The sequence below is a fragment of the Eleutherodactylus coqui genome, chromosome 5 (assembly GCF_035609145.1).
Source record: "Eleutherodactylus coqui strain aEleCoq1 chromosome 5, aEleCoq1.hap1, whole genome shotgun sequence".
Lineage (NCBI taxonomy): Eukaryota > Metazoa > Chordata > Amphibia > Anura > Eleutherodactylidae > Eleutherodactylus > Eleutherodactylus coqui.
Window position 1 is genome coordinate 142,612,617 of NC_089841.1, and position 24,524 is coordinate 142,637,140.

Genomic DNA, 24,524 nt, shown 5'->3' on the forward strand with positions numbered 1-24,524 from the left:
GGGAAAAAGTGGCCTTCTGAAATCTAAAAGTTTTTGTTTCTGAGAAAAAAAATTTAATTTCTTTTTTTAAACACAAACTTATTTAGCTCCCACAGGGGTATTGAACTTGGGATCATTGGCTCACTTCTACACACTACAATATTTCAGAATTGCAGTACATAATTATTTTGAACGTTGCCTATGAAGCCCTGCCACAGGGCTTGAAAAGCATCTATGCATGGCAGTGCTGCGAGAATTGAGAAGGTCCTGGGCTGCCATGCTTGCTCTCTTGTTGACTGCTTAAATGCACCGCCACCTTTGTCTGCGACAACTAAAGAGTTAACTGCAGCAACTACAACAAATTAATCGCAGCAATTACTGGTGACCGTCAGCTGTCAGAAACAACTGATAGCTGCCAGGTATGGAGTGAATTGGCCCCTAAGCAAACTCCATGCACCCTTTATGACTGCACCACATATTTATGTGGCTGGTAAAAGTTTAAAGCAAATAGGAGCTTTGAAAGATTTTCCAATAACTGGGGATCTAACATGTGATAGATCTCAACCTATGGATAAGTCATACGTGTCCAAGATGTGAAAAGCCGCAGTAGAAACTTTTACTATTAAAGTGAATTGGATTAAAGCAAATCTTGGTCACATGCTGAGAAGAAGAAAAAGCCGTTGCAGATTTTCTGCTGTAAGTGTACTGTAACTCTTCCTTGCGGTTTTGCTGCGTTTCCACTGTAAAAGTTCTGTAGAGTTTCCGCAGCATGTGAACGTACCCGCAAATGCTTTTCTTACCAAGCTTTCTATTTCTGAAGTCATTGTCTTTATTGCTTGCCGATGAACCTCTTGTGCATCTTCAGAGCAACGCTTCGCTTCAGATGTTAACTGCTCAATACTGTCTTGCAGTTGTTTTACAGTTTCTCTGGATTTTGACAATTCTGTCTGGAGATCAGCCAAATTCCTGTAAAATTTTAAGATTTAGACTAAAAGACTAAATAATAGTCATGGAAAAGAACATAGCTGGATATTATATTGAAGTTAGTTGTTTTTTCTTTTTACTATATAGGTGTTATAAAAAAAAGTTGCATGTTTTTCATTGCAGGTAAAAGGTTTTTCCCATCTCAAAGTGATGGCATGATGTTAGCAATTCACCGCTATCTGACTAGTGGGTTTCAATTACCACAACACACAGGGAGAAACTGAAAAGGCAGCAGCGCTGCATTCCCATCACAGATTTCTCTTTTACTACACCACGACAAACCCGGCCACCCACTGTACAGGGAGCTGCAAAACCTCTCCATTTACTGCTATTCTGCATGGGAGAACTATGGCGGGGTGCAGTACTAAACCAATACGCAGGCTTCTTTATTCTTAAATTTAGTGGGGTATTGGAAGTCAAACTCCACTGGTGAGAGAGTAATGGCACATCCAAGTGACATGCCAACACTTTATTAGATGGAAAACCCATTTAATGAGGTACGGTTTCTAATATAGCTAAACAAGGGTTAACCCTTTCCAATCCACTGTCTGACGTCTAAAGATATTATGATTTAAGGCTGTACAGCTCCGATGTTGGAAGATGTCCATCGGGGTTCTCTTACTGTATATTGCCAGCCTCTCTGCTGTTGGAGCCTATCCAACGTGACACCTCATGCAGTACTGGCTTTAGCTAGCATATAGCGCCATTGTATAACAGCAGAAAGAGTAAGCCCCCTAGAAAAACCAGGATACAAATTGGATTGGAAAGGGTTAAACTACATAGGTACCAAAAAAGACTACATAAGACAAAACTATGTCCAGTTTTGTGATAAAGAATAGAGATACATACTTTTCCCTAGACTGCAGTTCTTCATTCAATGCTGAAAGTTGAGCAGAGCTGTCTCCTGATGACTGAATCATTTCAGCTATTTGATTTTCTAGTTTTGCTTTTGCTCTCAACAAGTTCACCTCCTTCTCTTCACCTTCTTTTACCTTCTTTTCAAACTCTGAAAGACAAGAAACGTGTGTGTGGTGGGGATTTACTAAGAATTGCATTTCATAATTTGGCGTTGGAGTAAGATGTGACAAATTTATTAACCCCTGCAGGACGACAAATTATTTTTTTTTGGGGAGGGGGTTCTGCATTCTAGCCTTCTGAGATACAAAACTTTATTTCTCCATTAATGTAGGCATAAACCTGCTTTTTTCCAGAATGAGTTGTAATTTTTTGAATGGTACCATTTTGGGGTACATTTATCTTAGCAACTCCTTCTGGAGAAGATGGGAAAAATACAGCAGTTTCACAATTATTATAATTTTTTTTTAGTTTTACATTTTGTGCAATTCACCATCTGGCATGAGTAATGTTACTTTTATTATGTGAGTGGGTAAGATAATGAGATAATGACCATACAAAATAAGTAGGTTTTTTGTTTTTACTAGTTTTGCCCAGGAAAGACACTGGAGGACGTATTGTTGGTAGAATGTGTGTGTGTGTGTGTGTGTGTGTGTGTATATATGTATATGTATATGTATATGTATATGTATATGTATATGTATATGTATATGTGTATGTGTATGTGTATGTATGTGTGTGTGTGTGTGTGTGTGTGTGTGTGTGTGTGTGTGTGTGTGTGTGTGTGTGTGTGTGTGTGTGTGTGTGTGTGTGTGTGTGTGTGTGTGTGTGTGTGTGTGTGTGTGTGTGTGTGTGTGTGTGTGTGTGTGTGTGTATATATATTATATATAATTTTTTTTTAAATTTTTTTTTAACTACAATCATCTTGGGGTGCTGTGGGGACCTGCTGGTCACAGCGTACATGGAGCATAGGAGTATTTAGCATCTGACAATTAGCCAGCTTCTGATCCAGATGACATTATCAGGACTTAAAGGGGTTGTCCCGAGGCAGCAAGTGGGTCTATACACTTCTGCATGGCCATAATAATGCACTTTGTAATGTACATTGTGCATTAATTATGAGCCATACAGAAGTTATAAAAAGTTTTTTACTTACCTGCTCCGTTGCTAGCGTCCTCGTCTCCATGGTGCCGACTAATTTTTGGCCTCCGATGGCCAAATTAGCCGCGCTTGCGCAGTCCGGGTCTTCAGCAGTCTTCTATGGAGCCGCTCGTGCCAGAGAGCGGCTCCGTGTAGCTCCGCCCCGTCACGTGCCGATTCCAGCCAATCAGGAGGCTGGAATCGGCAGTGGACCGCACAGAAGAGCTGCGGTCCACGAAGACAGAGGATCCCGGCGGCCATCTTCAGCGGTAAGTATTGAAGTCACCGGAGCGCGGGGATTAAGGTAAGCGCTCCGGTAAACTTTCTTTACTTCCCTGCATCGGGGTTGTCTCGCGCCGAACGGGGGGGGGGGGTTGAAAAAAAAAAAAAACCCGTTTCGGCGCGGGACAACCCCTTTAAACTAATAAGATATTGATGTCAGTCCCAAGACCAGAAGCAGTTTGTTACAGCCACAGATGGACCTTTCTTGCAATAAGAAGCCTGTAATCCCCATAAATATATGGCAGTTTTGCAAACTGCCAGATGTAGCACGTTTATGTGAGGTGGTAGGAATAGGTTAAGAGTATTCCTCTTAATAAATTTGGCACATCTTTGTCTTCCAGACACCAGGAAATCAAATCTACACCTGCTATCGACAGGCGTAGATTTCAGCGACACTGTCAATTTCTAGCATAAATTATATCACGTTTGTCAATCCCAAAAAGGCCTCACCCCATCACTGAGCCAAACGACTTTTCTCAGGTGTCAGAAGGTACAAATCGTAAATTTTTGGACAAACATAATGTGCGTAAAAATGTGCACATTTTTCCACCAGAAAACTGTAAATGACTAAAAGATTGTCCCCATAGTGCAGTGTGAAAATCTAATGGAACAGTTGAAAGCTTGATATGAAGCGGAAATCTACTTACCAGCACACTGGGGTTGCAATAGTTCCAATTTTTTGGTGATTTCTACACACTGTAGTTCGCTTTCATTTAATTTACCCATGGTTTCTAAACAAAAAGGAAACAGTCTATAACATGCAAATCATAGATTTATTATGCTAAAGTATAACTTCACTTTGGAGTTTCAATAAGAGTTATTCAGAAAGTTTATTAAATACTTGTTAGAAAGTCTGCTCTGCATGCTAGGATTTAAAAGGGTTTTCCAAAATTTTGTAAAAATTGCCCCACGATAGGTAATGGTAGCAATTATCAAATCACTACATTCCAGCAGCACCAATCCTATCTCCACTGTTAGGCGTTTTTCAAACAGGCGTATATTGGCCATGTTTTCACGCCCGGCCGATATACACTGTTCCTCTCTGCAAGGGGAGGAGGCGAGCCTGGCCGGGAGCTAGTGCACTGAGCTCCCGCCCCCTCTCCACTGTTTGCAACATTTAAATCGGATTGTGCTAAAGGGTTCACTTAGAAGAGTAGAGCCTCAAAAGCCAGGTATGTTTTAAAGGCCAAGATCACCTTTGACAAGGAAAAATATATATTTTTATAGGTCCGTGGTTCCTTAGGTACATTCGGCCTAAGAGTTATTAATAACAAAAAAATTTTTTTTTTTTAAATCACTAAGTTTCAGACTGCAACGTCCATTCCTTCATTCATTTTCCGTCTCCTACATATGCAATTTGCAACCTACTCTTAGATTCAGACTTTTCTTGTATGGGTATGCCCCTCCCCAATAAGACATGCTGGATATGAAGTGTGTGTGTCCATGAGGCTGCTGCCTTCACTAGCTCTCATGTATCAGCACAGCTTCATTCCCGTGCGCATACAAGATTCCTTCTCATTTGTGCCGACAGACGTTGATGCATGATGTCACTTTCGCCGGGTTCACTCTTCTGTACACTCACACGTAACCTGTGCAATTCACCCTCCCTTCTAGGTGTTTGCTTTACTCCCCATCTGTAGACTTTGTGAGTTTGCCTTCCATAAAAAAATGGGATTCTTCGATTTGCAGTGTGTAACCTCTTCTCCCTCTTACTATCTCTAATGTAGAGAGGAGGAAGGAGAACAAAGAACAAAGTGCAGACACGGCCAAGTAGCAGAGTGCTGTTGGATCCATGTCAGAAATCGCAATGTTACACAGACTCTCCAATGGTCAGTCATGTAAGGTATACTGACTATTATTTAAACCCTCACCCCACACGGTTTCCTATATTTGGCAGGACCAGCAAACATTCTTGTGTGGCTAGAAAAAGCCTGAGTGCATAAACATTCCCATGAGTGGGAAGAAGCATCTTTCCCAGCAGCTTTCATTTCTACATGCCTGGTCCTCTAGTACACCAGGACATAAGTGCTAGCAGAGGCGTCTAGCAGTGGCTTTTGTATCTTTCTCTACAGAAGTAAAGACCCATTCTCAGCTGAGCATGTATGGTAAAGGGAGTAATGCAGCTAACTGCAGCAAACCTGTTTTCAAGTTGCTTGGGTAGTGAATGTTCTCACTGTATACTACTTGTGTATAGAGGCTACAAATACCTCACATTAGTCAGTGAGCAAAAAGGTGAACATATATGCTGTAAGTGGCCGTTCACACTTGCGTTAGCAGAAAAACAAATGGTTAACTGTGGCTCTGTATGAGAAGCAGAGGAACGAAAATAAAACTAAACAAGTTTGCGATTTCCCCATTGATTTCAATGAATGTATAAAAAAAAAAAAAATTTGAAAATATTTTTATTTCCATTCACGTTCATTTCCGTTTTTCAAACAAAATAGATCGCACAGCTGACTGTGCTATTTGTTCAGTTTAAAAAACAAATGAAACCGAATGAAAGCACACTAAACTGAACATAAAAACTAATTTCATTAAAAAAATTAAAAAAAATAAATAAAAAATAAATAAAAAAAAATTTATTTATATATATATAGTACTCAAATGGGGAAAATAATGGAAATGTTTATTGCCGTTTTTATTTCAGTTACTTTACTATTTAAACGAAACAAATGGTTAACTGAAGCCAACATCAGTGTGAATGAGCCCCAACCCAAGCTGGTTAAATTTATTTTTAATCAAACCTTTATAAGCAATAAAAAATAAAAAAATTAAAAAGTTTTGCGTCGAATATAAGTTAAATGCACATTGTATAATAAGTTAGCTTTTCTTTGTACATCTCACTATGAAAACAATGCCAACTCATCAGTAAAGGAAAAAAAAACAACTAAAAACACAAACATGCTAACTGGACTCAATGGGTACTCAGCGTTTTTGACAGACGCCTAGAGACAAGACACTCTGAATTTTGTTAATTTATACAATTCCCCTACATTTGTTAAACATGTCACATGGGGTATATGGAGAGGGACTGTCTAAAGCAGATGATATTCTTACCTTGCATAGCTTTTTGAAGGCTCTTATTTTCTTCAGAAGAGGTATTTAATGATTTTTTCTAGAAGTCAATTAGAAAGCGGATTAATAAAAAACACCTCTCTGATAAGTGCCTAGTAAAGAGGGATTCCAACAATTATTATTCTGGACCTCTATCAGAAAGTGATAAAAGTCCCTCTGTTTTCTAAACACTCAGACATACATTTGACGCTCTGGTATGGTTGCTGTGGGATGTCTACTGCATCGAGTGGGAGTCATGGAAACCCATGTTATAAAAGTAGATGGTGGTCTCAGATGTGGGACTCCCAACTTTGTGATACTGATGGCATATCCTACAGGTATGCCGTACAATTGTCGGAATACTTCTTTAAGAACAAATGGCTGTAGAATTCAATAGATTAATAAACTTATTGCCTTCAAAGAAAAGTAGTAAAAAAAAGCACAATGTAAAGAGATTATTAAATCTAAGCTACTATAGAAACTAGAAACATTACCAAATCTTCAATTTCCTTTTCAAAAGTTTCTTTGACCTGAACCAGTGACTGCATTTTGTTTTCAAGAGCAGCAAACTTTTCATTATGATCCATCAAATCTCTCTGTAAATCATTGGCCTAGCAGAGTTGAATGTAAAAAAAAATGAATGGATACAGAAAATAAAAAGGACTAAAAGCAAAAGTAAATTAAGAATTATGGGAAAAAGAAACACACACATGAGAAAACATAAAATAATTGCATTCACACCTTGAAGTCAGCATTTCCGTGTATAAACACACTGTTTATACGGATAGCTAAAACCCAAATATCAGGGCAAATTATATTTCCATCAGTACATAATTTTTATTGTAGTGTGTTAAAATGGCTTATATGTGCGTTTTCTAAACTTGTAACTATTTCAGCACATTAAGGGCTGAAGTCCACGGGCATTTTTTCACCACGTATTACAAGTGGATTGCATGGGAATGTGTTACGGGGAGAAGAGAGGCAATAAAAGTCAAAGGACTTTCCTTGTTCCATGTACAGCGGCATGTGAACACTGCATATCCTTACACAAGATAAATAAACCACAGCATGCTCTATTTTCCTGCATATGATACGCAGCCCTACTATGGGCTATACACGATACGCTGCCCATACGCAATACATTGTATACGGGCAGCGTTTCAATATGCATGTCCAGAGCGGAGAAGTTAAAAAAAAAAATAAAAAAAAAACCACACACCACTGTGCATGTCCGTGACGTCAGATTCCCAGGCATGCGCAGTGCCATACGCGTCCAGGGTGTATGGACTCATGCCTGCTGCATTTTATGCATACGCCCATGGGCATGAGCCCTTAGTTTTTTTCCCATGGTCGGAAACTCACAAGACTAAATTTACACGCTGCGACAATCGTAAGATGAAATTGAAAAAGTCCGATCGTATGAAAATACGCTGTTACATTGCTGGTTCCGAGAGCTCACATTAAGGACTGACTTGCAGTGAATTTGTATTTACAAAGAAGGTTCATCCAGACAGCTTCACTACTTAAAATAGAATTTGTAATTTAAAGTTTATCCTCAAGATATAAGCACTGATGCCAGGAGCGCAGACGATGACGCTGCAGTGGTCACTTGCTTCACCGTCCATCCAACCACCTGGAAGTCACCAAACACGGGCAGCAACTTTCAACTGTGTCCCAGGACTCCAAAAGAAGAGTATACTTTTTTTTATTTTTGTACAGGGCCCAGCTGGGGGGATGGGGTTTTGTCTACTGGATATTGCATCTCCTACCCTCGTCCGTGAATCAGACAAAAATAGGGGATGCTGTGATTTTTCTTACACGGGACATTGGTCCATGAAGAAAAAAATATATATATTTTAATGGGCCCAAGTTCTTGGAAAGATTTCTGATGGAAAGACCACAAAACAAGAAAAAAGAAGCGTGAATGGGCCTTTGTAGTTCCAGCAGTTCATAAAAATACTCAACATAAATTCCAGCTCTGTGCATGGTAAACAAAGATAGTGTTTTTCACAACTAATCAGATAGTTGTCATAACAGACATCTCACTAGGTTATACGTGTCAAAGCTCCCTGCAGTGAGAAATTGATATCTTTATGTTGGGGGTGTCACAGTAAATGTAAAAATTTTAAAACATAAAAATAATTATAAATAAAAAGATAAAAATTAAATAAAGAAAGAAAGAAAGAAATGATGAATGGTACAAACCTTATTACTTTCTGCAAGCTTTTCAAACTCAAGGTTTTTAACTTGCCCTTCAGTTCCCTCAAGTCTCTCCTTAAGCTTCTCAACTTCGGCTTTAAACTCAGATTCTGCTTTTTGCATACTATCAATATTTACAAGCCTCTCCTCTGCATCCTTTACTTGGGATGTTAACCTATCAATTATATTGTTTTGCTCTGTACACTGTGCTTGTAAGGTCTCCAAGTCCTTTACCTTTATTTCAGCATCATGGAGCTTATTTAGTGTATCCTCAATCTCTATTAAGTGTTGCTCCTCTGCAGCTTCCAGTGTAGATTGCAGTGCTTCAAGTTCTGACCCTCTTTCTTCAGAACATGCTTGCAGCTTAGACTTTAAAGCTTCTAATTCTTTAAGATGCTCAGCTTGCTCTGCTTCTTGTCTAGATTTCAGAAATTCAGTCTCTTTTTGATGTTCTAACTTCAGGTTCTCAATCTGGGCCTTTAGTTCAATGAAAGCAGATGTTTGTGTATTTGCGCCTTTACTGAAGGAAACAGTCAGCTCTTCCATTGCTTGCTGATGTGAAGTAATTGCAGAGTCTAGTTTTGACTTCCAAAGTTCTATTACTTCTGCATTCTCATTGTTGGCATGACTGAGCTTTACTTTTAAGGTTTCATTCTCTTTGGATATCTTTTCTATAGATGCTTTGAGTGTTCCCAAGTCTTTCTCATAATTACCCTCGGTACTTTCAAGCTTGCCTTTCAGAGACTGAATTTCTTGCTCATGCTTCTTGCTGAGCGTTGATATATTTTCTTGCAAAGAACTGATTTCCTGCAACAGCGAAAGCGATGCATCTACATCAGTAGATTGCTTGCTAGCTTCTATTAGCTTCTGGCGTAGGTCTGCGACGTCTTTTGTTTTTAGAGCCAAATCCTTCTCTAGTTCCATAATACGAGATTTTTCAGAAACCGTTGCCACCTGTGGTCATAAACCAATTTAGGGAAAACCAACAAGAAAAACATATGAATAGAAAAGGCAGTCTTCAATAGGCAACAACAAAAAAATTTGGACTTAATAGAGCTAAGCAAATTAAGCCCTTCAATCCCCAATAAGTCAAATAACTTCTCTTATGTTTTAGATAAGAGTATCCAACTTTTTGCAGATTTGTCAAATAGCTTTTTTTTTTTTTTTTTTAAATTCCAGCTATTAAAACATTTAGTTTTTTCCTGCAATAGTTTTGAAGACAGAAAAAAATAAAAACTAAAAAAGAGAGCAAAGACACCTTTTAGGAAATTTCTATTGAGATCAATAACTCTAAAACCAAAGAGCACACCCCTGACAAGGTTGTTATAACCCACAGCAAATACCCATATGCAATTGGAATGTTAATCACACTTATAAAGCACATTATTCCAACCACTTAAGACTGTACCGAAGCACAAGTTACAGTATTTCACTCCAAAGCCAAGAACATGAGCCCTAGCACCGGAAATACTACACTGAAAGGAATGGGATATTTATAAATCATGATGCACTGAGAATTCACACCTTGTAAAAACACCTCCACATAATCTCTCAAATCCTAAACTTACTTTCGGAAACCAAAACGATGCCCAAACATAGAAGCCCCTTGTGAAGCTCTCAATAAAATTTATGGTACATAACTTGATTAGTATACAGAAACCAGACACTTGCATGCATCAGTTAATAGTTCGGCCTGTACAAACAAACATTGCTAGAGCTATGCAATGAAAGATCAACAATTATTAGTGCATTTCCTACCACCACAAGCAAAGTTTGCAGTTCCAGCAAACAAACATACCAAAAACAACCTCTTGCTTTTAGATGAATACTTACTTTTAAGGAATCTGGCCTGGTTTTGGGCTGTAAACAACAAGAAATGTCAGATCTTTCTTCATCACCAGGAGTACCAATTTGTATCCCCAGCGGTTTATGTTTCCAGATGTTTCTTTTGGGTCATATGGGCATTTTATGCACTCTGCATACAGAATTTGCACTGTATACACAACACTGTCTAGGCTATGGACACTGTACTTCCTATAGTCTGGGTGAAGTCCCTGTGCGAGATGCTATTCTTAAGCATTTAGTATCTATTAGAAATTTTTGGAAACATTTTTTGCAACCCAGCAAAATAAAACCACCTGTTCACTGCCATCTAAAAACAACTTAATTCCAGTAATAATGCTAAAGAAAAGGGTTTACTGTTAAAACCCTAATGAGAGCCATGGAAATAAAGCAAAAGTTACATCGTCAACATTCCGTAGTTCACAATAATCAGCAAGTAGATCTAGCAAGTAACAATCCAACATGACGAATTTGCACAAGAGGCAAATAATAGAATTTTGGTTTACTGGTCATTAGTAAAATACGGGCTGTATCCAACCACTGGGGGCGAGAAAAGGAAAAAGTCAAAATATTCACCAGCAAAGAGGAGCAAATATAGAAGCAGTCATAGGATTACACATATTAGTGTAGATTTAAGTCACATCTCTCACCGCCTTTACGTATATAATGCTTATCGGATTGGCACTAAACCAAGTCTTATTAAATAGGTCCTATATATTTTGTTATTAAAATGGAGAAAAAAGGATCATAAAATGTTTACACTTCAAAAAAATTAAGCTAAAAAAAAAATTTATATATAAGCCAAATATTGTAATTTACAGTTAAATTATAAATGTGATCTTTCACAATTTAATTTATAAAACCATTAACTACTGAATGAAACTGTCTAATGATTTTTACTTTATTTTAATGATAAACTAGAACACATAGTTAATAGGACATAATGAGAGATTACGGTATGACACATGAAAGCCATTATAATCTGTTTCTTATTAATGTGGAACATTCTTTTAGTGATGAAACTAGTGTTAACCATCCTGTACTATGCGATTGTTCGAGGAAATTATACTACTAGTTCTACTTGCATTATTTAAAACTGTAAAAGACCAAAAGCCAAGAATAATTCTTTTCACTCACAGTTTTCACTGCAGATGGACAAAGCTAATAAAGTGTAGTGTACTGGGAGAGTTTCCATGAAATATTGAAAACCATTACCCTAGTATCTTCTAACTCTCTTTGAAGTTTGTCAGCTTTGGTCTTTTCAAAGAGAAGGCTCTGTTCAAGCTCCTTAATGCGGGCATGCTCCAGTTTGGTCTGCGTCTGTTAGTAAAAAGGGAGAGGAAGAGAACACAACAGTGCCACCATCACATGCCAGCACGAGAGGAAGGAGCCACATGCAGGCCGTGCTCCGGCACCATCGGACCATTGAAGAGCAAAGATGATGCAGTGGGAAACATAACAGAAGAGAAGGAGATGACTAGATGATGCTTGGGTGATGGTGAATGACAAGAAAGTGGGAAGAAATTGATAGTGAAAGACAAAAGAAAGAAAAGCAATAAGTAGAAATGTAAGATAGGTGCATGCAGCAAGTAGAATTACTGTTTTCCAAAAAATAAAAGCATTAGTGTAATTTAAAAAGTTAACACTTTTGCAAAGATTAAAAATCTTTATTGCAACCCATTAGAGACTCATTTTTTTATTTGTTAAATAAGGGGAAATAATTTATGAAGACTGGTCTAATGCACTAGTTAGGGGGGGGGGGGGGTTAAATGGGGGCCTTATAAGCAATATGTCTTAAGCAGATTGCATCCACAAGCACAAGGCCTTTTTGTTGCAGACCTATGCAGCAAAGTGACTGCCTGGCATCAATCTAAGTGCTCAACTTCTATTCACTAAAGACAGGAAGTCCTTGTTTTGAAGTACTTGGTTGAGCGCCTATTGCAGTCATGCTGGATGCTGGACAGCTGCTTCCCCGGCATGTATCTGGAGGCAGCTGTAAAATGTTAAGACATATTGCTGGCTTCCAGCAGAACTTTAAGTTTTATATACATGGCATTAGATTCTGTATACGATTAGATTAAAATATAGGAGTTATCGATTTTAGGATCAGTAAGATTTTACATTCATTTAATTCACTTACATTCTTCCAAGGGCAAGTCTAAACACTATTGTTTGAAAGAAAATTACCCAAATAGGAAAACCCTGGGGTTGATCCAGAATTGGGGGTTTTATCTGCCTACTGTGCTATTTTTTTTTTACCATTGAACTTTTAAGTTTGAGTATGGTTGCTTGGAAATTAATTGTTTTTACCCCACCTTCTTGTTGCAGTTTTTTAGTGTATGGGGGGTGGGGGCGCTCCCCCCTCTGCGATTCTACTGTGTTTTAAAGAATTTAATTTAAAAAAATTAACCAACAAGATTGAGGTTGTGTTCATAGGCAAAAGTATGATGTGTGTTGAAACTGCTCTGGGCATGCACAAAAATAGTAACCCTACATGGAATTCATTTTTAGAGCAATTTTGAATGTATGGAAATCCTTGTGTGCATCAGTAGGGCCAATTTTCCAGGTCTTAGGGAAAACAGGTTACATTTTAAGCCAACACATTCACTGGATTGGCAAACGGTCCTTTGTTTTACATGCTACAGGGTGGTAAAGGGGTTCAAAACTTTTTCAAAATGCATACTGTAAAAATGGGAAAATTTTTTACTGTTCTTTACATTTCTCATCCATTGCATTGGGGAACACAGCTGAAGGCACTAGGAGGCGGACACTAAACAAAAGTGTTCGCTCTTCCTACCAGCTATACCCTTAATGCAAGCACCAAGCAAACAGTTTAAGCTTAATATCCATAGGAGGCAGACCTCTTTTTACCTGTCTTCAGTTGTTACCTTCCAGAATACTGGGAATACAGAGCTGGCATTACACTCTCCTCATTACCCCAATGAGAAGGGCAAACAGACTGGCATTAACCAGTCTGTTGCCAGCCCATCCCTCAGTAGAAAAGGAGGCATGGTCAACTGTTAGTTTGACCCTGACTAGCTCCCCCCTATTGCTCCTCCTGCAGTGCCCATACGAGATTGCTCTGACTACTGTATATGATTTTGGTACAATGTATGACTGCGGAGCTGAAGGCTCCAGAAATGGCCCAGCCAGAGCCACACATTTTGCGCCTGATAGTGGCAGTATAGAAGACCCTTCAGGTGAAGGATCAGACACCTGCTTAATGTCTGAAGCCATTCCCTGAAGGTTTTCCTTTCCCATATGGAGCTTGAAGAGGTTATATCCATGGAATGGAATTATCCCGACAAACATTTCACCAAACCAAAGCATTTGGCTGTCATGTACTCATTTACAAAAGCTTAGTTAAGAAATGGTAGTCTTCATTAGTAGGGGACACCCCCAGTGTCCGGTTTATCAAAACACACCACCCAGCCTATGGTTAATGCTTCATCCTTTTGGGATATAGGAAACAAGAAATTGGAATCCCTAGCCAAAATTTTCTTTGAGGCAGTGGGTTTGGCACTTTGCCATTTTTTCCCCCTCTAACTGGGTCAGCAGGGATACTACTGAATGGGCCAACGTTGTAGCATTCTGCCTGGTTCTCATCTGCAAGAATTAGCAGACACTGAACAGATAGACCAGTCGAGACAATTTATCTGCAAAAGCTCCTTAAATACATCACTGAATTTTCCACCAACCCTCAGATCATTCCTTCAGCTCCAGAAATCCAGTGCCTTCTTCAAAGATCAACACTTTGGCTCAGGCGATACATACACATCCATCAGTGATTTCTCAGCTTTGCCATCCACTTGGACCACTAACAGTTCACGGCCCTTCCATTTGGGATAAACACAGCCTGCCTAAGTCTTCACAAACATTCTGTCATCAGTCACATCCCTTTGAGTTGTTGCGCAATGTCCAAGCTCATCTGTTGTCCTGGAAGACCGCTTTTTTTGACGACTGTCACTTCCATCCACAAGGTTTCTGAGCTCGCAGCCTTGTCTGTCAAACCTCCATTTGCCGTCTATCAGGACAAGTTGGTCTTGAGTCCCATGCCCTCCTTCCTACCTAAGCTGGTGTCGGGCTTCCCCATTAGCGTAGATACCATCTTTTCTTCGTTCTGCCCCTCATCTGAGGGAATGCATGCTTCATAAATTGGATTAGGTTGGTTCGAGCCTTGCAGATATACCTTTTCAAGACGTCTTCTTTCAGGTGCTCAGACTCTTTTTGTGACTCCACATGGCCCAAGATGTGGCCTTGCGGTTTCCAAAACACTCATATCACCTTGGACCAGGTCTGCGGAGGCCTACTGTGCTAAGGGCAAGGAAATCTCCCTTTCGCGTTACTGTGCACTCTACTCTGGCAGTGGGTGTCTCTTAGGCGGTACACAACGGTGCTTTTGCTATTTGAGTGTTTAAGGCCATTACGTGGGCCTCTTTACACACCTTCTCAAAGTTCTAATGGGTGCACACTTTTGCATCCGCTAACACCTCTCTCTGTTCAAGAAAGAGGCGGATGCAAAAGTCTAACTTTCCCCACCCCTGAGGGACTGCTCAGGAATGTCCCATGTTCTTCAGCCGTTTTCCCCAAAGCAGCGGACGAGAAAATAAGTTGATTATCATTTACAGTAAAATCTTTGTCACATTGTCAAGCAATCTTAATAATTTTCCGATATCCGTCTCCTTGTTGAAACATTCTCCCCAGAGTTGCACATGGTTCTAAATGGTATTACATTTTTAATGTTTTACTGTTTTACTGTTTTAACCTGTTTCTATCCTACTTGCTGCACCTACTGCTTGCATACAAACTGGTTAGCTTGGTGTCTGCAGGAGCTATCACTTTTTCGCTTAGTGTCTGCCTCCTAGTGGCAGTAGATATACCCATCATTTTCTTCAGCTGTGCCCCGCAATGAAAAGGAACGAAAAAGATTTTATGGCAAGTACAAAAATCCTATTAGTAAAACATTATTATAGAGATCCATTTTTTAATCTAAAGTTTGTGTGTAAACTTTAAACTTTCTCTAGCATAGATTCAGCAGTTAAATACACTGCGCTAGAAAAGGTTTTTGGAAGTATAATGTAGTATATTAACAAGGCTTTTCACATCAAAAGCAGCATGCACCAGTGAATTAAAGCTTGCATTTTAAAAGCAGTTATTAGTGGCTAAGGTTATGTACAAAAAGTAGTTTTCCTCAGTTTACTTGCTCTGACCGAAATGTTTGATGAATATGTTCACAATTTATTTCTAGTCCTGTCCTCTTAGTGCACTTAACAACTAGATTGTGAAGACAATTAAAAAAGGGAAAAACATGGTACATGAGTTTTTAACATGTAAAAAGAAAAAAATAATGTGAACTTAAATGTTGAAATGTAACTTTATGGAATAAAAAATACAAGCAATTAACATGGTCATAAACAGTTTTTTAATCAAAACTGGCTAATTTAGCATTTGAAAGTAAGGCTACATTTTAACTGACTTTGGTTAACTAAATTAGCGTTTCTCAAAGGAAAGCAAAAAGGAAAAGGAAAATTGTTACATTTTCAAATTCAATGCTGGATTTATGTTTAGAAAACAGGAGATGACATGAAAGCCAGCAAATATAAAATTGGGGGTTATCTGAAAATAACCACCTTGATTTCACCTCCAGTTTTGCAAGCATCAAAAGTTTTATTGAGTTTGATTTCAGATTGTGAAAAAGCAACAGCAAGCAAGAGGCATTACCAACCAGTAAAGATGATGGAACTATTGGGTTTATATTTGGTCTAAACTGCTCCAATTTGGGGAAAACATGTTTATTGACTGTAGTGCTTTCTCTATCACAATCTACTTCACATGCTCTGTTTGTGTCACCCCGTTTCTAAATTTTAGAATAAAAAAAGTGATCAAAATAGAATTCATGTGGCACAAACCTCATGATTATATAAAAAAAATATTCACGAGGTTGTCCCACAAAATTAAGTTAACCCTTATCCACAAGATGGGGGATAACTATCAGATTGGTAGAGGCCCAAATGTTGGGAACCTTAGATCAGAAGAGTGCATGCGCATCGCCACTCCATTCATGTCAATGGGACTGCTGGAGATTGCTCAACTATCTGACAGCCCCATTGAAATGAATAGAGCAGCAGTGTGCATGCATGACCACCACTCGATTCATTTGGGGACTCCATTCTCATAACTGGACCCTCACCAGGCAGATTATTATCCCCTTTCCTGTATAAATGGGATAATTTCATTTTGTGGAACAACTGTTTTAAGAACAAGAAATATACATTTTTCCACCTCTAAATCTCCCTTGGTAATGGACTCTTCTTCAACACGGAATTGCAGATCTTCAACCTTCCTAGAATAAAAAAAAATGCATCAGATTTCTGAATTTAGCATCAAAAGTAAATGGAGCTCAGATTTAATGAAAATCAAATCAATGCAAAAGTAGGTTAAGCAAGCAGATTATTTAAATGGTAAGATGTCCTGAGGATTCTGCCTAAGAATATTTGCATAGGTTCCATCAACCTCTATAAGATCAATTTCTTGACAGGCAATATTCTATTTTGATCACAATTTTTAACTTTCTCTTTTGCCGCTGCTCTTTGACAAAGTACTGCTGCTTAGAATAATTTTAAGGAGAATACCCAAGTCTTTCTCTTGTTGAAACCTTGATGGCCCATAACACCACACATCTGGGGGGGGGGGGTCTGACCTCTGGGACTTTTGACACTCAGCACAAAAAAGTGTTGCTGTGCTTCTCTTCATTAATTACACATGCAGTCTCAAGCTGCTTTGTGGCATAAGAGGTTCAGGACAGAATCTGACATGCTGTATGGAGGACGAGGAGTGTAGCGAACAATTGCTTTTATTGCATGGAGGCAATGTGTTTTGGTGCTGTACCACCACCTTCATCTGGCCATTTACAGAGCAGTGCAGAAAAAAAGGCAAATTTAAAAAGCCTGCGATTCCAAGCAGCAGGTGACATCAAAAGGTCGCATGTAGAGATGCGCGAACGTACTCGGTAAGGGCGATTTCGCAATCGAGCACCGCGATTTTCGAGTACTTCACTACTCGAGTGAAAAGTACTCGGGTGCGCTGTGGGGGTTGCATAGGGGAGTGGGGGGGGGGGGGGGGGAGAAGGAGAGAGAGAGGGCTCCCCCCTGTTCCTCGCTGCTACCCCCCACTCCCCTCTGCAACCCCCCACCCCACCCGAGTACTTTTCACCCGAGTAGTGAAGTACTCGAAAATCGCGGCGCTCGATTGCGAAATCGCCCTTACCGAGTACGTTCGCTCATCTCTAGTCGCATGATAATTAAGGGAAAACATTAATACATTATCAATTATTAAAATCATTAGAACAAAAAAAAATGTGTATGTAATAAGCATGGAAAAGAGGAATAATACTGCTAAGTGAAAGAAATATAAAAACTGGTAATAGTACCACTAGAGATTAAGGTCTAAAGGCCCATTTACATGCAACGATTATCACTCAAAATTTGCTCAAACAATGCCTTTTAAGCGAAAATCGCTGCATGTAAATACTACCATAGTTTACTTTTCGCCAGAACAATGCGCATAAAATCCATCGTTCACCGGAGAGCTGATAGCAGGGACCACATGCTGTTTTCTTCACAGGAGCACTGATTACATTGTATTCAGCTTGCAGTCCCGCAGAAGAAGGAGCTGTATGCAGAGAACAGACCACCTGCTGTTCTCTGCATACAGCTCCAAAGGCTCATTTACATGCAAATAAAGGTAATAAGTTGCTAATGGGCATTAGTGCCCATTAGTAGCTTATGCCAATCGATCGCTAAAACGGTCAATCAACCCATCTTTTGAACATATTTTGAGCGCTCATCTTTGCGTGTAAATGGGCCTTAATTGAGACATAATTAACAGCATATGAAGACAATAAAATAGTTAATTGGTAATAAATTAATGCTCAGATAAAACAGTGCATCGTGGGAAGCCAGGAAACATGCTTGCAGCTATTTCAGAACACTTGTAAGTGCTACTTTTATCAGCACTGTTCGTTAGAAGCCAAAAGGTATTAAAAAAGTGATTATGGGGAATGCAATGAAGTGGTTAAATCAGTAATGACTTAATATTAGATACATGAAGGAGTGAATGTAAAAATATGATAAGCAAAAAAATGTTTTGTGTTCTAAATGTTCTAATAGTGGAAGGTCACTATGACTGCTGGGGCCACTGTGGGCAGGTTTACCATCACTGCTGGGGTATGTTTACACATGGCAGAAATACTGCAAAATGTCCTCACCAGAAATTTCTGTGGCAAATTTCACAGCATTTCCGCATCCAAAAGCAGTCAAAATCTGCACCCTGTCTATTTGAGCCCCGTCCTTTTAAGAACGACGGAGGTAAAAATCATATGTCGTGATAAGCCCCGTCCCCTAAAGGGTTGGCACTTTGCGATAAATAAGTGGGTTTTGGGTTGCAGTTTGTGTATTCAGTCTCTAAAACATTCGCCATCACTGCTCTACATTATGGAGGGCCTTTTTGTTTAATTTGTTACACTTTTTGACATTTAGAAGACATATAGAAAGAAGGCGGTTAAAAAAATTAAAATAGTCCTGTACAAATAGAAAAGTAGATAACAAACTTTTAGAAAATGAAATTCTATCACTATGTAATATAAACTGGATTATACAATGCTGCTACTACAGAATGAACAGGGAATGAAGCAGGGAGTTTGTACAGAACATAAAGACCAGCAAACTTGCAAATGGCCACAAAGAAAACCCTGCTTATGGCCCAATGTCCATGGGCAGATTTGATTTGCGGAATCCGCACGGGAAGATCCTCAATTCAAAGTGCCAATAGGGAAGCATCGGCATCCGCAACTGAATTTAAGGACACAGATTTGATTTGCGGACTGTTTAGTGCGGAAAACAAATCACAATATGCTCCATTTCAGTGCGGATTCCGTGCGGACGGGCTCAACAGAAGTCAATGGGTGTGGACAATCCGCAGTGCATCCACAAATACAATTGCAGATGCAATAAGGATTTGAAGGTTAAGATCAATTAGGGAGGTGGGGTTGCGGATTTTATTTCGCGCAGTTGATCTGCAGTGCATCAGGAATCCGATCTGCTGGTAAACATGAGGCCAAAATCGAGTGCTTGTATACAAAAGGTTCATTCTCTGACAATGAGAGATTCATTAAAACACACAGTTTCTGTTGCCCACAGCAATCATAGTACAGCTTTTATTTGAAAAATTAAAGCCGTGTTGTGATTGGTAGCTTTGGGCAACATGGACAATTTTGCTATTAAACCAGAATTATGAATCTTCCCCAATACATATTTCAAAGAGTTACCAAGTCATATGTTGACAACTTTATAATACAGATTTACATTTAAACAGAAAAACCTTAATGTTTAGGATGAACCCTGAGCAACCTGCAACTGTCCTATAAGGCGCACACAGACAAGGAACGCAAAAAAGCAGACCTATAAAATACACATTGAGATTTTTATGTTTGATGTGTAACAAAGTACTTCATTTTTTTAAGTAAAGTAAAACTTAAATGATACCTCTTTTCTTCTTCAAGCTGGTTTAGGAATTCTACTTTTTCTCTATCTGCAGCTTCTACCATAGCACGTAATTGATCCATTTTAGCCTCCATTTCCATCACATACTGAAGAAAAAAAAATTAAAATGACAAATTGATATGGCTAAAAAAAAACAAAAAAAAACCCGTTTGTGTGCATTTTTAAGAACAATTGGCTAATATAAAGACATTTTGTGCCAGTGTAGAGAAAGAAAAATGTGTCACTGCACAGAATGGGGCAGATTTACTACTGAAAATTCACCAGTTTTCTGGTACAAATTAAGTGACCCATGAAGAAGTCTGGCTTTAGAATGTTGGGGGAGCCCAGGGTTTCATCTGTGTCTCCACACAGGCTGCTTGGTATCAGATTCTAAGGTCTTACATTTAATGTCCCCTTTCCTGCCATTGCTTGTCCAGCTATCAATAGGGTTAAAGGACGCTGCTGTCCGAAACGTCACTACACTTTGTCTGAAAAAATATGCATCCGATTGTTTAGGGAAACTTTTTTGTATTGTGGATTGAAATAAAACATTTTTTTTACGTGCATCCTAAATTCAGAAGTCTGCTGTGCGATTTTTGAAATATTGTGTGAATACTCGAGACCCTGGGACGGCAAGTGTCTACTTTCGTACACAGCAATTTAAGTGTTTCTAGGGACTGGTGCTACCTGTACTACATAGGAGTAGTAGTGTGGTCCAATTATAAGGTGCAGGACTGCCCGCCTGATCTAATAGTATGGGCATCACTAATAGCCTGAATGGTGCATTACTTGTATCTGTGAGACTTGCTCCCTTTGTATGCCTTATCTATGTGCAAGTAGAATACCAAGCAGCCCAACCAATATGTGGTAGGTGTATGAGTGGTTTGGTTATTCATCAGCATTTTGCACCGTTGTATTTCTATATCAGCAACTATGGCAGCCAGCTGTGATTTTCATGATCTGAATCCCAGGAAAGCGACGTGGCCTAAATGTAAAATCATGGCCTAAAATGTTAGTGAAAAATCCAGAGTAAACTAAGCCAACTCGTTGGTAGAATAAAGTTGAGCTACTGTCATCAATCTACCACATCTTAAGACTGTCTACAAGTGCTTTTACATGGGAAGATTTGACAGACAGGCGATGCCTGACAAGCCATCCCAGCATCCTCTACTGTACACTTCTTTGGAAGTATTCAAGTCCATTCACTCCACCTCCTAACGTGATCTTTATACTCCCAGCTATCTTTCTTTCCTTCCTTCATAATATCACCCCCCTACGTGTGCAATTGAATCTGTTCAGCAGGCACAGAATCAGCTATGGGTTGTGTATGAGCTGTGCGTGCTCTGCACAGGTGAGCTAATCTGGCTCCCATTTATGAGACACCCAGTGGATGGATGAAAACCTGACAAACATGTCCCATCGCTGGAATACCCCTTTAATTTTGGTCATGTATGAGTTTTTAGGTTATGAATGGAGTAAGGATTATTGATCTTGATTTTTTTCCCTTTGTATGCACAAAAATGTCTGTTACATATAATATGCTTTATTAACCTAATTTTTGTTCTCTGTAACATCAAGTTCAATTCTCTCAAATCCTATGGAAGTAGTACCTAGTCATAGCGTAAATCAGCATTTATGCTTGCTAAAACCAAGAGGAACACCACTCCCTTGGGAAACATATTGGATAAACCATACCTGGTCATGTCCATCTCGTATTACAGCCAACTCCTGTTCCACTTCCCCAACATGACTTGTAGCTTTAGCAACTTCAGCCCTCTCCACGTCCCTTTCAGCCAAAAGTTGTTCTATATGCTGCTGCTTCTCTTTCAGAGCCTCCTGGAGAGCTGTAGTTCCAGATATCTTTCTTGCATATCTTGATGAGGTTTCTGTTAACTGCATATTGTAAATACATAAAGTAATGTTAGCAGAAACAATTTAGCAGAAGTACAAATTATGCAAAAATAAGAAAGCTGAACCCAGAATGATTCATAAAACTAATAGAAATGATTTATAACATACAACTATTCTGTCCACAAGAAACAATGATTTTTTAAAATGATACTTTAAAATCCATTTCTAGTCATGTTCATTTGGGGACAAAGCAAAACCCAGGGTACAGCTGCTACCACTAGGAGGCGGGCACTAAGCACAAAAAAAAAAAAAAAAAAGTTACTCTCTCCTACAAGCTATACCCTTCCTGTAGACACTGAACTAAATCAGTTTGTGCATAAGCAGTAGGAAAGACAGAAAACCAACACAACATCAAGAATACAGACTATATAAAATGTGAGAGGCACCAAGAGAGAAAGACAGAAAAAAACCAAACAAACTGAGGATTGCCCAAGGATAAGGAGACTATAGCCAGAAAGAACGGAACTGGGAGGGTGCTGTGTCCCGCAATGAATGTGACGAGAAATAGGATTTTACGGTAAGTAACAAATATACTGTTTTCTCATCCATGGCATTGGGGGAAACAGCAAGACCGGCTGCAGAACTACAGAGTGTTAGGGTCTGCCTGGAGCAAGTAGCTGCGAAAACGGGCCAAAGAATAGATAGGTCGAAAATCGAGAGGCAGTGGAAGGTAAAGGTGGGAAGGTGCTGCTCACTGCAGTAGACTGTGGGCTAGTAGGCTGCAGAATGTCCGCACTTAAAGTAGCCTGGCTGCCGGATGATGCCCCCAGGCCATGACGCAAAAGCTCTGCCGTGGCTCAGGAGCAATAGCCAGCCAAGGAGACCCAGGGGAGCTTTGGGGAAAGGTTGCACGGCGGCCAGAAGAGTGCAACACTAAAAAGGAAACTTGGTAGAGACATTTAGAGGAGTGAGAAAATGCAGCAGACCAGAGGTACCCCTCAAGTTTTTTTTGTTTCTCTTTTAGGGGGGGGGGTAGGGGGGGGGACACCATTCAGAATGGTTAGTAGGAAGGGGACCAGCCCAGGAAAAAAGGGGAAAGAACGGGGAGATGCCCGAAGAGTAAAAAGGAGTGTGTGTGTGTGGGGGGGGGTATGGCACTATACTTACCAAACGCACATAGTAACAGTCAGGTAGTAGTGAGAGATCGCTGGACATGGAGGAAGCAGGCAGCAATGATAGGTGACCCCATGGCTGGCAGGAAGCAGAGCAGTTAACGCTATTATATTTCACTTTGTCCTCTTGGGGGAGGGAGTAACAATGACTACCATTTTTGTGCTTAGCCTCTGCCTCCTAGTCGTAGCATCTATACCCAAGATCTTGCCGTGTCCCCCAGTCACATGAACAAGAAATATAAATTTGGTATTGTCGTAACCATACTGATCCACAGAAGAAAATTTATCATTTAATTTTTGTATGTACACCGGGAAAGTAAGACCAAGCCAAAGATGACGGAATAGCGTTTTTTCCATTTTATTTCATTTATCTTCAGTAGATTATATTGTAAATGAAATAGTACCACTGAAAAATATGACTCTTCCCACAAAAAACGAGCCCTCTGCTATGTTGATGGATAAATAAAACAGTTTGGATACTTTTTAAAGGAGTAGGAAAACACAAAAATTTAAATTAAAAAAAAAGGGGGGGGGGTAGGAGGGGGGGGAAACCTTAGGATGTTAAAGGGAACACGTTAACTAGAGTTTACTTATGTCCACCACTTACCAGTCCAGTGCGACTTGGTTTGTTGCTCACAGACGATGAAATTGAGCTCATGGAGCTTATAGATGATGCACTGGGACTGCGTTTTAGAGATGCTGACGTTACTGATGGTGTAGTTACTTTTCTTACGGTGGTTTTAGCTTTGGCTGGGGTAGTTGATGGAAAACCAATCCGTGTAACTTTATGTACAGGTGCAAACAAGCCATACTTTGGTTGACACTGAAAATACCTAAATGAAGTAGAGAATACATAATGTACTATATTCTTTCTTTGCCATATGCAGGTACCAACACTATAATAGTCTTACATCAAGAATCAGGAGAATCTACGTAAATAAAAATATAAAACCAGTACAAGCATTTTTTTTGTACAAATGGGAAATTATCAATCACTCTGCATTAGCAGCTTTAATCAGGGTTTCCACTCCATGAAGTCAATATGAACTATTAGGGCTTACAGAAAGAGGTTGGTTGGATTGATTGATGGGACAACATATACAATTTTCTTCTGCTAGAGCTCCTTTCAGATTCATAAGAAACACATACTATAAATCAGCAATAACAAAGTTACCTAGTGCCAGCCACTGCGCCATCATTTTTTCCTAAAGGTTCATCCAGCTCAACGCCACACCACTCTCCTTTAGCAAAATCTGTCTCCCCAAGAAACCGTATAACTCCAGCTTTTGAACCGCTTACCTAAAAAAAAAAAATAAAAAAAAATTAAAAAAAAAAATTATAATTCTGTGTAAAAACTAGTAACAAGATTTAAAAAAAATAAACAAAAACATATAGACATCAAGGGTAAATAAACACATTTTTAAGGAAAGTTCTACTTTACATATTATAGTTCCATAAACAAATGAAGAAAGCAAGTTTACACACATTAAGGCCTCCCTCAAACATATATGCTGCAAAGTTCTGCGATTTCAATCGTGGCGCTTTACCGCAATTTTACTTTCGTTTTCGGCTGCAGCTCCCTGTGGCCAACAGCGTGTTTTAGCGGCCCCGATCATTGTGATGGGTG

General features: G+C 39.3%; 1 protein-coding gene across 5 annotated transcripts in view; it reads right to left on the bottom strand.

Moving 5' to 3' along the window:
- CLIP1 (CAP-Gly domain containing linker protein 1) overlaps positions 1-24,524 on the bottom strand; it is a 108,824-nt gene that overhangs the window by 51,315 nt on the left and 32,985 nt on the right. For 2 of the 5 annotated variants that reach the window (XM_066603308.1, XM_066603305.1), the window contains exons 4-15: positions 24,072-24,196; positions 23,505-23,730; positions 21,570-21,767; positions 19,878-19,981; positions 16,618-16,678; positions 11,551-11,655; positions 8,500-9,447; positions 6,789-6,905; positions 6,298-6,355; positions 3,888-3,971; positions 1,813-1,969; positions 780-945 (exon numbers count right to left, since the gene is read on the bottom strand). In XM_066603308.1, coding sequence (XP_066459405.1) covers positions 780-945; positions 1,813-1,969; positions 3,888-3,971; positions 6,298-6,355; positions 6,789-6,905; positions 8,500-9,447; positions 11,551-11,655; positions 16,618-16,678; positions 19,878-19,981; positions 21,570-21,767; positions 23,505-23,730; positions 24,072-24,196 — 2,349 coding nt within the window. Of the gene's footprint in view, positions 1-779; positions 946-1,812; positions 1,970-3,887; positions 3,972-6,297; positions 6,356-6,788; positions 6,906-8,499; positions 9,448-10,326; positions 10,354-11,550; positions 11,656-16,617; positions 16,679-19,877; positions 19,982-21,569; positions 21,768-23,504; positions 23,731-24,071; positions 24,197-24,524 lie in introns of all 5 variants that reach the window. The other 3 variants (XM_066603309.1, XM_066603307.1, XM_066603306.1) reach the window with 2 other exon arrangements.